The sequence below is a fragment of the Coregonus lavaretus genome, assembly GCF_964263955.1.
Source record: "Coregonus lavaretus genome assembly, chromosome: 35".
Classification (NCBI taxonomy): Eukaryota; Metazoa; Chordata; class Actinopteri; order Salmoniformes; family Salmonidae; genus Coregonus; species Coregonus lavaretus.
In genome coordinates, this window is record NC_140022.1 from 5,256,259 (window position 1) to 5,268,596 (window position 12,338).

General features: G+C 44.3%; 1 protein-coding gene across 1 annotated transcript; it reads left to right on the forward strand.

Annotated features, from left to right (window-relative positions):
• The first annotated feature begins 549 nt into the window (after positions 1-549).
• LOC311109534 (uncharacterized protein) lies at positions 550-11,030 on the forward strand. Its single transcript, XM_084152458.1, has 16 exons — positions 550-729; positions 1,045-1,217; positions 1,325-1,349; positions 1,471-1,584; positions 1,709-1,852; positions 2,344-2,438; positions 2,533-2,653; positions 2,783-3,324; positions 3,806-3,908; positions 4,169-4,332; positions 4,468-4,492; positions 4,639-4,755; positions 4,850-4,990; positions 7,033-7,160; positions 7,266-7,386; positions 7,486-11,030. Exons 1-16 carry the CDS (start codon positions 633-635, stop codon positions 8,088-8,090), a joined length of 2,715 nt encoding a protein of 904 aa, XP_084008584.1. The 5' UTR covers positions 550-632; the 3' UTR covers positions 8,091-11,030.
• The last annotated feature ends 1,308 nt before the right edge of the window (positions 11,031-12,338 follow it).

Sequence of the window (12,338 nt, forward strand, 5' to 3'; positions counted from 1 at the left end):
CTGAGCTACAGAGGACCAATACATACCATTTTCAAATCATTTGCAAAAATTTCAATAACATGTTTTCACTTTGTCATTATGGGGTATTGTGTGTAGACGGGGACATTTTATCAATTTTGAAATCAGGCTGTAACACAACGAACTGTGGAATAAGTCAAGGGGTACAAATACTTTCTGAAGGCACTGTAACTCCCTCAGTGACAGTTCTGTCTTCCCTCCCTCAATGTAAAGTGTTAGTTCTATAGTGGCAATAGACTACATTAATATTGATGTTGACAGTTATTTTAAGAAGCTGCATTGAGGATATGTGGCCTCTCAGAGCCATTATAGCTTTCTGCACTGTAAACTATACTGCCTTACCAAGCATGCTTTATCATGTGGACAAATAGCCTGCCTCCACTGTGTTGTTATACAACAGCACCTCCTGTTGGTGTGATATTAGTAATGTATCCTTGGCTCCAGTCCAGTCGCTGTATTTCACAATGTTAGTCTCTGAGCCAACTGCCCTGTGGGTTTACCCTGATACATGTTCTGTCAGGGAGGGGAGAGAGAAACTGACATGCTGTGTGTGTGTGTTTGTGGGGTATGTGTTTGTGAGGACTGAACTTGGGTCGAGCCCTGAGAGCTCAGTAATGGAGTCGTCTACGACCACGGAGGCTCTGAAAGTGAAGCTCAGCCACCTTATCCTGCTGTCCCTCTGTATCCCAGCCTGCACTGGGCTCCCTGGAGGTGAGTCTCAGATCTGAGTATGTCAATGACCTTGGTGGTGCTCCGTTCAGCCCTGTACCTTTCAAATAAGCTGCTGGCTATTCAATGCTCTGCTTGACTTCCTGTCTGTCTGTCTTTCTGTCAGTCTGACTGTACTTGCGTACAGAGACTATTTACAGCCTCGTCTGTGCAGTAATGGCAACTTTTCAACCACCCATGGTCTTCATTGGGCTTCTTCCTTTTCCTATTATTTGTACTCTGTTCCTGTGGAAGTTTGTTGGGTGTCTATCAATTTACAGTCTATGTAGTGTGAACAGTAATGTCCCGTCCTGACAGCTCCAGTGTTCCTGAGCAGACAGGAGGCCAGTGGGTTGCTCCATCATCAGCGCTCGCGGCGTGCTAACAGCCTGCTGGAGGAGCTGAGACTGGGTGACCTGGAGAGAGAGTGTCTGGAGGAGCAATGTGACTATGAGGAGGCACGGGAGATCTTCACCCTCCCCGAACACTTGGTGAGTGAAAACTGAATGATCAGATGGAATCTGAGGAAGCAGGTTCTCCATATTTGTCCCAGAACAGTAGAATCTTTTGAAATAGCCCTCTCTCTCGTTTTATGCAGGAGGAGTTCTGGAAGAGCTACTCAGGTAGGCTAACGTCAGGGGACTCAATGCTACACTCAAGTTGAACTTACATTTGGCCAAATCTACATATATTTCTCATTTCTCATTATAATGGTTATAATAATAATCTAGTCTCTATCTGTAGCGGTGGATCAGTGTGAATCTGGCCCCTGCTTGAATGGGGCTACCTGTGTAGGTCAGGTGAACACCTACATCTGTATATGTCTCCCTGGGTTTGAAGGACGGAACTGTGGCCAAGGTAGGTACAACACACCTGTATCTGTTTGTCAAATCACTGAAATTGGCTCTTGGATCTTCTTCAATAATGGTTTCCATTTCTCTTGTCTCTTGGTTCCTGTCTGTCTCTGTCTCTACTTCCACAGCCTTCAGGAATTCTTATGATGGCTGTCTGTATAGAAATGGGGGATGTGAGCACTTCTGTACAGAGTTTCCAGACCTTTCTCACTGTTGTCACTGTGCCCCTGGGTACAGACTGGGCAATGACAGCAGTAGCTGCATACCCAAAGGTCTGTATCACACTGGGCCAAACCCTAACAACTGCAACTTCCAACAGCCATGTGCTTCTTGAGGCCATCTCCATACAAGCTGCATCTTCTCCTTTTGTAGTCCTTCTCTTGCCTGTATTCTCTCTTTATCCTCAACTCCTAACCTCTCACCCTCACCCTCATTCTCTCTCTCTCTCTCTCTCTCTCTCTCTCTCTCTCTCTCTCTCTCTCTCTCTCTCTCTCTCTCTCTCTCTCTCTCTCTCTCTCTCTCTCTCTCTCTCTCTCTCTCTCTGTAGTCCTTCTCTTGCCTGTGTTCTCTCGTTATCCTCCACCCTTAGCCTAACCTCTCTCTCTCTCTCTCTCTCTCTCTCTCTCTCTCTCTCTCTCTCTCTCTCTCTCTCTCTCTCTCTCTCTCTCTCTCTCTCTCTCTCTCTCTCTCTCTCTCTCTCTCTCTCTCTCTCTCTCTCTCTCTCTCTCTCTCTCTCTCTCTCTCTCGCTCTCTCTCCTCTTAGTTCCGTTCCCCTGCGGAAGAATTGTGAAAACGTTCAGGCCCGGGCCCCGAATTGTGAAAGGCACTGTGTGTCCTAAGGGAGAGTGCCCATGGCAGGTATAGCATTGCACTGTAGTTATAGACTGACCAACACGTGGCTAGATCCAGAACTATGTCTGTCTCACACTATCCTCTCCCTCTGTCACTGCAGGTTATGCTGCAGTACATGAATGAATATAAATGTGGGGGGATCCTCTTGGCTCCACAATGGATCCTTACTGCTGCCCACTGTGTGTGGCACACGACTGCCTCCCATTGGCAAGTCACAGTGGGTGAGTGGGCAAATAGTATTACAGTGTTCTCTTAAACCCTCCCAGTATCTCAGCTGCCACAAAACCCAATGCTATCTATCACCTCTGAGTGTCCACTGTCCACTGATCCTGACTTCCTCCCCCTTCAAGGTGAACACAACCGTGCGAAGAAGGAGGGCACGGAGCAGGTTCGGCGGGTGACAAGGATGCTGATCCACCCCCAATACAACCACACCTCCACGGACCGGGACCTGTCTCTGCTCTACCTCAAGAGGGAAGTAGTGCTAGGACCCTTTGCGGTGCCTGTGTGCCTGCCCGCCTTGGACGGCTCCTTCGGGCGCACGCTGGGGACCGTGCGCACCTCCGTGGTGAGTGGCTGGGGCCGCCTGGCTCAGTCGGGACCCCCGTCCACTCTGCTCCAGAGGCTGGAGGTTCCTCGGGTCCCCCTACAGGAGTGTCGCACCACAGGCCTCAATGTGACCAGGAACATGCTGTGTGCTGGGTTCAGGGGCGGGAAAAAGGATGCGTGCCAGGGGGACAGCGGAGGCCCGCTGGTCACCCGCTACAAGAACACCTGGTTTCTGACGGGCGTGGTGAGCTGGGGTAAAGGGTGCGCCCAAGAGGACGTCTACGGAATCTATACCCGTGTCGCTAACTTCCTGGACTGGATCAATCAGACCATGGCGACCGGCTGAGTTGGGGTGTCCATTTAAAAACACCCCTCCAAAAAACACTAACAGACCTCCTCAGAGGTTGATGCTGGATAATAGTCCAAGACATAATCCTGCACCAAACTAGAATCTGGATTAATATATAAACTATGAATATAATGATGACAGTTTCTTAGATAAACCAATGGTAAACTAAAATATCTATTTTATTTGATCCAAGTATTAATGTCTGTGTTTGATGAAAATTACAGTTGCTACAGAATAAATAAATAGTTATTTGAAAATAAAGTGTTTTCCTAACTGATAAGAAACATGACACAATTAAGCGGGCATGTAGCCATGAGATCAGGGATGAAAAAGTGAAAGAGTGGGAGGGGCTGTGAAAGGGGGAGGAATAACCTCCGTAGGGTCAGTGACAGACAGGGGAAGGTAAGCATGTTTTAGGGGAGGGTTAGGGCCCAAATCAGGATTTTGTCCAGACTTTGAACCTGTGGACTGAGAGGAACAGAGAGCGACAGTGTGGTTAGATATTCTGAGGGTAGTCATCATGTGGTTTCATGTTCTCTGTCTTACACTAAGTATTTGCTGCTGTCATCCCGCCTCAGGTAAGTTAACTTACCCCTACGTATGTGTGTGTGTGTGTATGTGTGTGTGTAGTGTGTGTAATAATGTGTTAATTTATGTACAATACATATCTACCTCTCTGTCGTCTTCCTGTTTGCTTGTGCATGTGCATGCAGTTTGTGCAAATGCGTGTCTGTGTCTGTGTGTGTGTCTGTCTATCTGTGTGTGTCTGTGTGTTTGTGCATATGTGTCTTTGTGTGTGTGTGTGTGTGTACAACTCCCCTCTCCTCCGGTCTTGCAGTGTTCTTGGGGCGGGATCAGGCCCATGGCCTCCTCATCCGGCCTAAGCGTGCCAACTCCGGCTGGTTCGAGGAACTCAAAAGGGGGGACCTGGAGCGAGAGTGCCTTGAGGAGAAGTGTTCCAAAGAGGAGGCGCGGGAAGTGTTTGAGCACAAACAGGCCACGGTCAGTGCCTGGTTGATCCACAATCTGATCATGAACAGACCATAGTCTGCATGATAGGCAAAAATATCAATAATGAGTATGAACATGATTCCTACCTGATATCCTCAGTGAATTGTCCCCATTCTCTCTCCTTAGGAGGAGTTCTGGAAAAACTACAATGGTGAGCTTCTGTACAGTGTGTCATTTCATTCTCACTACTGAAAGCTACAGTCACAAATACCCAGACACCACCACTATCTTTTAATCTTTTAACGTCTTTGTTGATCATGAGATCCCAAATGTACACAAATGGTTTCATACTTACAGTTCAAGACAGCTGCCAATCTGACCCCTGCCAGAACAATGGAAGCTGCTCTAGCATATCAGGATATTCTTACACCTGCCTGTGCCTGCCAGGCTTCAGTGGACGGAACTGCGAGCTAGGTAAGAGTTCTTGATGGGAGAAGTTTCTGTGGAAACTTTAGTTTCTAAGGTTTCTTTTTCCCATTTACGTACATAAACCCATTCTTTATGTCAGCATTCAAGGCCATTCCTGACTCCTGCTTACATGAGAACGGAGGGTGTGAGCACTTCTGCGAGGAAGAGGGGGGCCGACGCAACTGTTCATGTGCGGACGGCTACTTCCTGGGAACTGATGGACAGTGTTGCCTGACACAAGGTTAGCAGTCACAGCCACAGGCCATGTGACAATGTCAACTTTGTATGACCAATTGTATTGTCATCATGTATGATGTTATCTGTGGATGCGTCCCAAATGGCACCCTATGTCCTATACACTGAGTGTACAAAACATTAGGAACACTTTCCTAATATTGAGTTGCAACCCCTTTTGCCTTCAGAACAGCCTCAATTAGTTGGGGCATGGACTCTACAAGGTGTCGAAAGCGTTCGACAGGGATGCTGGCCCATGTTGACTCCAATGCTTCCCACAGTTGTGTCAAGTTGATTCTTTGCCCTTTGGGTAGTGGACCGTTCTTGATACACACGGGAAACTGTTGAGCGTGAAAAACCCAGCAGCGCTGTAGTTCTTGAGACACTCAAACCGGTGCGCCTGGCACCTACTACCATACCCTGTTCAAAAGGCACTTAAATATTTTCTCTTGCCCATTCACCCTCTGAATGGCACACATACACAACCTATGTCTCAACTGGCTCAAGGCTTATAAATCCTTCTTTAACCGGTCTCCTTCCTTTCAGCTACACGGATTGAAGTAGATTTAACAAGTGACATCAATAAGGGATCATAACTTTCACCTGGATTCACCTGGTCAGTCTATGTCATGGAAAGAGCAATTGTTCCTAATGTTTTGTACACTCAATGCATAGTGTAGTACTTTAAAAAAAAGTAGTGCACTATATAGGGAGATAGGGTGCTATTTGGTATGTACCCTGTGGTTGTAGAATATGCAGTGCATTCGGAAAGTACTCAGACCCCTTGACTTTTTCCACATTTTGTTACGTTACAGCCTTTTCCATCAATCTACACACAATACCCCATAATGACAAACCAAAAACAGGTTTTTAGAAATGTTTGCTAGTTTATTTTAAAAAAACGGACATCACATTTACAAGTATTCAGATCCTTTACTCAGTAATTTGTTGAAGCACCCTTGGCAGCTATTACAGCCTCGAGTCTTCAGGGGTATGACGCTACAAGCTTGGCACACCTGTATTTTGGGGGTTTCTACCATTCTTTTCTGCCGATCACATCAAGCTCTGTCAGGTTGGATGGGGAGCGTTGGTTGCTGTACAGCTATTTTCAGGTCTCTCCAGAGATGTTCGATCGGATTCAAGTCCAGGCTCTGGCTGGGCCACTCAAGAACATTCAGAGACTTGTCCCGAAGCCACTCCTGCATTGTCTTGGCTGTGTGCTTAGGGTCATTGTCCGGTTAGAAGGTGAACCTTCGACCCAGTCTGATATCCTGAGCGCTCTGGAGCAGGTTTTCATCAAGGATCTCTCTCTGTACTTTGCTCCGTTCATCTTTGCTTCTCCCATCTCCACAGAGGAACTATTGAGCTCTGTCAGAGTGAACATCGGGTTCTTGTTCACCTCCCTGACCAAGGCCATTCCCCCCCGATTGCTCAGTTTGGCCGGGTGGCCAGCTCTAGGAAGAGTCTTGGTGATTCCAAACTTCTTCCATTTAAGAATGATGGAGGCCACTGTGTTCTTGGGGACCTTCAATGCTGCAGACATTTTTTCATCCCTTCCCAAGATCTGTGCCTCTACACAATCCTGTCTCGGAGCTGTACGGACAATTCCTTCGACCTTATGGCTTGGTTTTTGCTCTGACATGCACTGTCAACTGTGGGACCTTATATAGACAGGTGTGTGCCTTTCCAAATCATGTCCAATCAATTGAAGTTACCACAGGTGGACTCCAATCAAGTTGTAGAAACATCTCAAGGATGATCAATGGAAACAGGATGCACCTGAGCTCAATTTCGAGCCTCATAGCAAAGGATTTGAATACTTACGTAAATAAGGTATTTCAGTTTTTTATTTGTAATACATTTGCAAAAACTTCTAAAAAACAGGTTTTGCTTTGTCATTATGGGGTATTGTGTGTAGATTGCTGTGTTTTTTAAATTTATTTAATCTATTTTAGAATAAGGCTGTAACGTAACAAAATGTTGAAAAAGTCAAAGGGTCTGAATACTTTTCAAAGGCACTGTATGACCACTGGTCTCTCGTTGCTCCAGAAACAATGGCCTGTGGGAAGGTTCCTGTCCTGAAGGGCAGCGCCTCTGAGAAGGGAGACGGCCCGTTGGACCTCCGTTCACGTATCGTGGGGGGAACAGAGTGCCCTAAGGGTCACTGCCCCTGGCAGGTACTGAATGAACCAGTGACCTGAGCTCAGAGACAAAGCGGCGGACATGTTTATGTATCTGATGTAGAGGTGAAGTCCCTTTGTCCACGGTGTGTGTTTCTACAGGTGTTGTTAGTGAGAAATGGGAAGGGCTTCTGTGGAGGAGTCATCTACAAACCCACCTGGATCCTCACTGCCTCTCACTGCTTGGAGAATATCAAGGCCCAGCACCTGAAGGTGGTGGCAGGTATGGACTGTATTTCTTTATAAAGAGTAAACACACCTGTTGTGTGTTGAAGTCTGAGTTGTTTCAAAGATCTTGACAACCTTTTATGCATGTACCCAGGTGAACACGACACAGAAATAGAGGAGGGTACAGAACAGACCATAGATGTAGCAGAGATCATCATGCACAAGAGCTACGTGTCAGACACGGCGGACAGCGACATCGCCCTGCTACGTCTGAAGACGGCCATCACCATCACGCCTTTCGCCGTGCCCATCTGCCTGCCCACCCGCTCGATGGCGGAGCGTGAGCTCTGGGCCATCAACCTCCACACAGTGAGTGGGTGGGGCCGGCGCAGCGAGAACGGCCCTACGTCGCGTGTCCTCCGGCGGCTGGAGGTGCCACGTATACGTACCCAGGACTGCGTTGAGATGAGCGGTGTCACGCTAACGGCTAACATGTTCTGTGCCGGCTACATCGAGGGCAGGCAGGACTCCTGTAAGGGGGACAGCGGCGGACCACTGGTCACCCGCTACAGAGACACCACATTCCTGTTGGGTATCGTCAGCTGGGGAAAGGGGTGCGCCCGGCCGGGGAACTATGGGATTTACACCCGCGTGTCCAACTACCTGGACTGGATCCACAGCTACACGGCAGAGCAGCCGACAGCGCAGCCGACAACGCAGACGCAGAACACCACGGCCAATCCAAATGCAGTCTTATAAGTGTCACAGAACAGGAGCAGAGCTGAGCCCAGTACCTTATTGGGTTAAACTTGTAGTATATCTCTGAAACCATGTTTGGCTTTCTGATTATAGTATATATATTTATTATGTTTCTCGTGCTTTGACTACACTTTCTAAAGTTTTTCTGTATGTTTGTTGATTTTATGATTTGATTTCCCTCTGATAAAAAAAAAGAATAACTCTTGATTGATGCCAAAGTAAACTGACCCTTCTGCTGTGTCATGATAACCATTAAGGCAAACTGACTCTTACGTAAGTTGGTGTTCAATTACAATGCATTTGCCATCTGTCGTGAACATTTTTACACAGGGACACTCAAAGTCAATCTTAAATGTAGCATTGTTTATTGCCAGCGTGCTGGAGAGTTTCCAACAAACTTAATGCACCATAGTGAACGTCTGTCAGAAGCTCTAATGGGGCAGTCCCGTTAGTTCTCTTATATACTGCAGACGAGTCATATTTGCATGATTTAGCTTATTCATAATTAATTCAGCCTTAACATTTGCTTCATTCATGTGACCGACCAATACTGGGTCATGCATGTGACAGACCAATACCTCACGAGGCTTCTTCTCTAAGCTGAGACCTTGAACCTTGAGCTATCAAAACAAGGTTCTGGGCGTACTGCCAAATTGCAGATACTGATAGTGAGGGTTCGTTCAATCAGTCACGGTTATTAGAAAAGCACAAACATAGAACACAGAAATGTATAAAATAGAAAAGCACCAACATAAAATGTTCCATCACACATCTTAAAACAAGGCTGCTTGCATTCTGCTCAGACCCGGCAGGCTATTTTTGTGTGTTATAAGAAAGGGATAGTCCATTGGCTAGCAGGCCAAAATGTCCATATATTTGTCCGCTTTGGGGTGGCAAAATTAAATGATGATTTTCATTAAGGTCCATATCTTTGGGTTACATTTTGGTATGATAGCCACATATCGGAGGTAGCTAAATGTGGCTATCACTGCATTATATGTTATGACCCCTATGCAGTTAGTTGGGCCAACAGGATTGAGGGTATGAAATGTAATGTTGTATTATCAGGGAACAATCTCCTCAAACTAAGGCAATTTGCTAAGTTATTAACTTCATGATACAACACATTAAGGGTTGAAACAATAAGAATGGTAATGACATCTCTATGGGCCCACCTTGGGGGTCAAAGGTCCTACATGTATGCATTTTGGGGTATATCAAGCCAGAATGGACAGTACTGGGATGTGATCTGTTATCACATGGTACCATAGATGATACCCTATATTATAACTAAATTCACACAGAACAAGGAGACCAATTGGGGCAGTTGTTTAGCTATATAGAGTCATCATAGATTTGGTCTATAATCAGTCCCAGCAGCCTATTTTCAAAATGGCAGCCATTCATTTAAATGGGGAGGAACTGCATTGATTTTGCATGGACATAACTGAATAAATAATTGGTGCAATAATGGCTTAAAATGTGTGTTACAATGAGGACACCTCAAAATGATGGCCCAAGTATGTCAGTTATATGTATTTAGCTAAATATGACAAAAAAGCTGTCAGAATTGCTGAGTGAAATGTTGATATGAAATGCAATACGATTATGTAAATTGTGTTAAAATCAAGAAATGTGATGTGAAACCTTCCCCATATATTGAACCCTAAATGATATCCCATACAAATGTATTACGTCCAGCAAACAGGTACAGGCAACCCTTTTTGGCAAAATGCCTTCATAATGAGTGTGTAGCACATGGGGATGTGTGAAACATACTCCTCAGCCTGAAGTGTCCTCACAAGAGCCATCAAATAGCTAGCTTTTCAGGTGGGGCTGACTGGTAAGACGCTTTAGGAGGGCGGTCGAGTGTGCTAGGCAGAGGTCCAAAGTTCACACCAGGTGTGGGCTGAATCGGGAGGATGTGGTACTCACTAAGCAAGCAGCGTGACGTCCTTTACAAGTGCACCACCGAACTTTACATAAAGCTTGTAAAATTCTAAACAATGATGCCTAGCTATTAGTGATTTAGCATAGTGTACACATTTACCCAAATGGCTGCCAATCAGCTCCAATTGGTTTTAATTGGATTGGTCTGTCATTGACAGGTGTAATATGCCTAATCATAATAAAAAATATATTATAGTTATGCTGATAACACAACCAAATTAGGCAGGGTTGCAAAATGAATAATCTTTGTAAAATATTAGCAAAATTGTTCCAAAAATTTGCAAAAAACACTTAATATAATTGGTTCTGGTTATCATTTGCATCCCTAATTTCTGTATTTTATTTTCAAACAATTAAAAATGGATTTATACAATTCCTAAAGGGTTCTTTCACTGGTTTGTAGTGATTATAATGATTTACAATATTATGCCATATTGTTAAATGTCAAATCTATGTCTTGAATCCTGACATTCCAACATAACATTCTAACAAACTGCCTGGTGATGAGGCTGGTTAAGTATTAAAGCCTTTATAGATGGTGTCTAGTTACACTATTTATGGAGAAAAATGATATTGTAGTATAAGGCCATCTGAAATATGTATTGGTTAGTGGCTACTGAGGGTTGTTGAGGGCATCAGCAAACCAATTGCTTAAAGGCTGGATTTTTTCTAATCACCAATTGCATAATTTATATTACATTTTTCAACTAGCAACTGAACTAATGGCTACAAAATGATTAGGTAACATATTTCATGAAATAACTTGTAAGGTTAGAGAGCATAATTTCAAAATCATGATGGTCAGTGACAGAAGAGATTATAATCACAAATGTTAATTTTTTGAGATAATTTGTGTTTACCTAAATCTTCATGTTAACTTGCTGGAACAACTCAACAAATGGCAGATCACACCTTTAATTTTAGCATGCTGAGTATTGCTATACAACAGACTATTACAGGTAGCAACAATAAAACCAATATGCTACCAGATTTAGATCTCTTGGACTTAGATCTCTTGAACTCCCAGTTTGACCAATTTCCCTAAAACAAATATGTAGATCTGCTATTTGTAACATTGTTGTTTCAATGATGAGCCAGTCTAGGTAAATTATTAGATCAAATGGCAAACATTAACCAAATCCCGTGTTTTTTAAGATGAGATCCACTCAATAGAATGTTCCATTATTGTTTCATATAGTCATTTTCAATGACCATGTGAACATTTCAACTTGTCTCAACATTCCTTTATCAGCCTGCGAACATTCTATTGCTTAAACTCCCATACAACAAGATATCTAAAGGTGTGGAAAACATAGAAAGCTACTTTTTGGGAGAGAGGCTATCATATATCAATTTGATCAGGGGCTTGTGGGGAACAATTTAATACTATCAAACCTTTGCCACCCCAAAGTGGATTTTTTTTCCCCGCTGGCCCATGGACTAGGACAGGCATTGAAGCAAGCAAGCAATTCTATAAAGTTGTGTCACGATCGTTGGAGGAAGTGGACCAATGCGCAGCGTGATGAGTGAACATACTTTTAATTGATTCACCACACGAAACAAAACGATACGTGAAGTCCTAGGTAAAAGACACAAACCATACACGGAACAAGATCCCACAAAACACTGTGGAAAACAGGCTGCCTAAGTATGGTTCCCAATCAGAGACAACAAGCAACAGCTGACACTCGTTGCCTCTGATTGAGAACCACCCCGGCCAACACATAAACACATGAGCTAGATAAAGAACCTAGAACACAAATACATAGAAACTACACACCCTGGCTCAACATAACAGAGTCCCAGAGCCAGGGCGTGACAAGTTGGTTGAATCCTTTGTAGCCTAGCTACTTTCTCCTGTTGTGCATCAGTTGGTCTATTTACACTGGAGGTACTTTTGGACCCTCCAACAAGCGATAGGCCCTAGCTACATCATTCAATGATGCATATTATGAAATAACATACACTGTTTGTTCAGTTCTAATGAATGAGACTGAGACGTTCAGAGTTCCACTTAAAATGTGAACGATTATGATATTGCAAAGGATAGTGAAATGCATTATAACAGGTAAATATAGGGTTCAAACATCATATTTAAGATACACTGCATGGCCAAAAGTATTTGGACAGCTGCTCGTCGAACATCTAATTCAAAAACTATTGCCACAAAGTTGGAAGCACAGAATCGTCTAGAATGTCAATGTATGTTGTAGCGTTAAGATTTCCCTTCACTGGAACCATAAAAAACAGCCCCATACCATTATTCCTCCTCCACCAAACTTTACAGTTGGCACCTAA

Coding starts and splice junctions, on each gene's coding strand:
- LOC311109534 (XM_084152458.1), top strand. CDS start 633: ATGGAGTCGTCTACGACCACGGAGGCTCTGAAAGTGAAGCTCAGCCAC. Junction 3,325..3,805: donor ATCAGACCATGGCGACCGGC/TGAGTTGGGGTG, acceptor GTGGACTGAGAG/GAACAGAGAGCGACAGTGTG. Junction 4,991..7,032: donor ACAGTGTTGCCTGACACAAG/GTTAGCAGTCAC, acceptor TCGTTGCTCCAG/AAACAATGGCCTGTGGGAAG.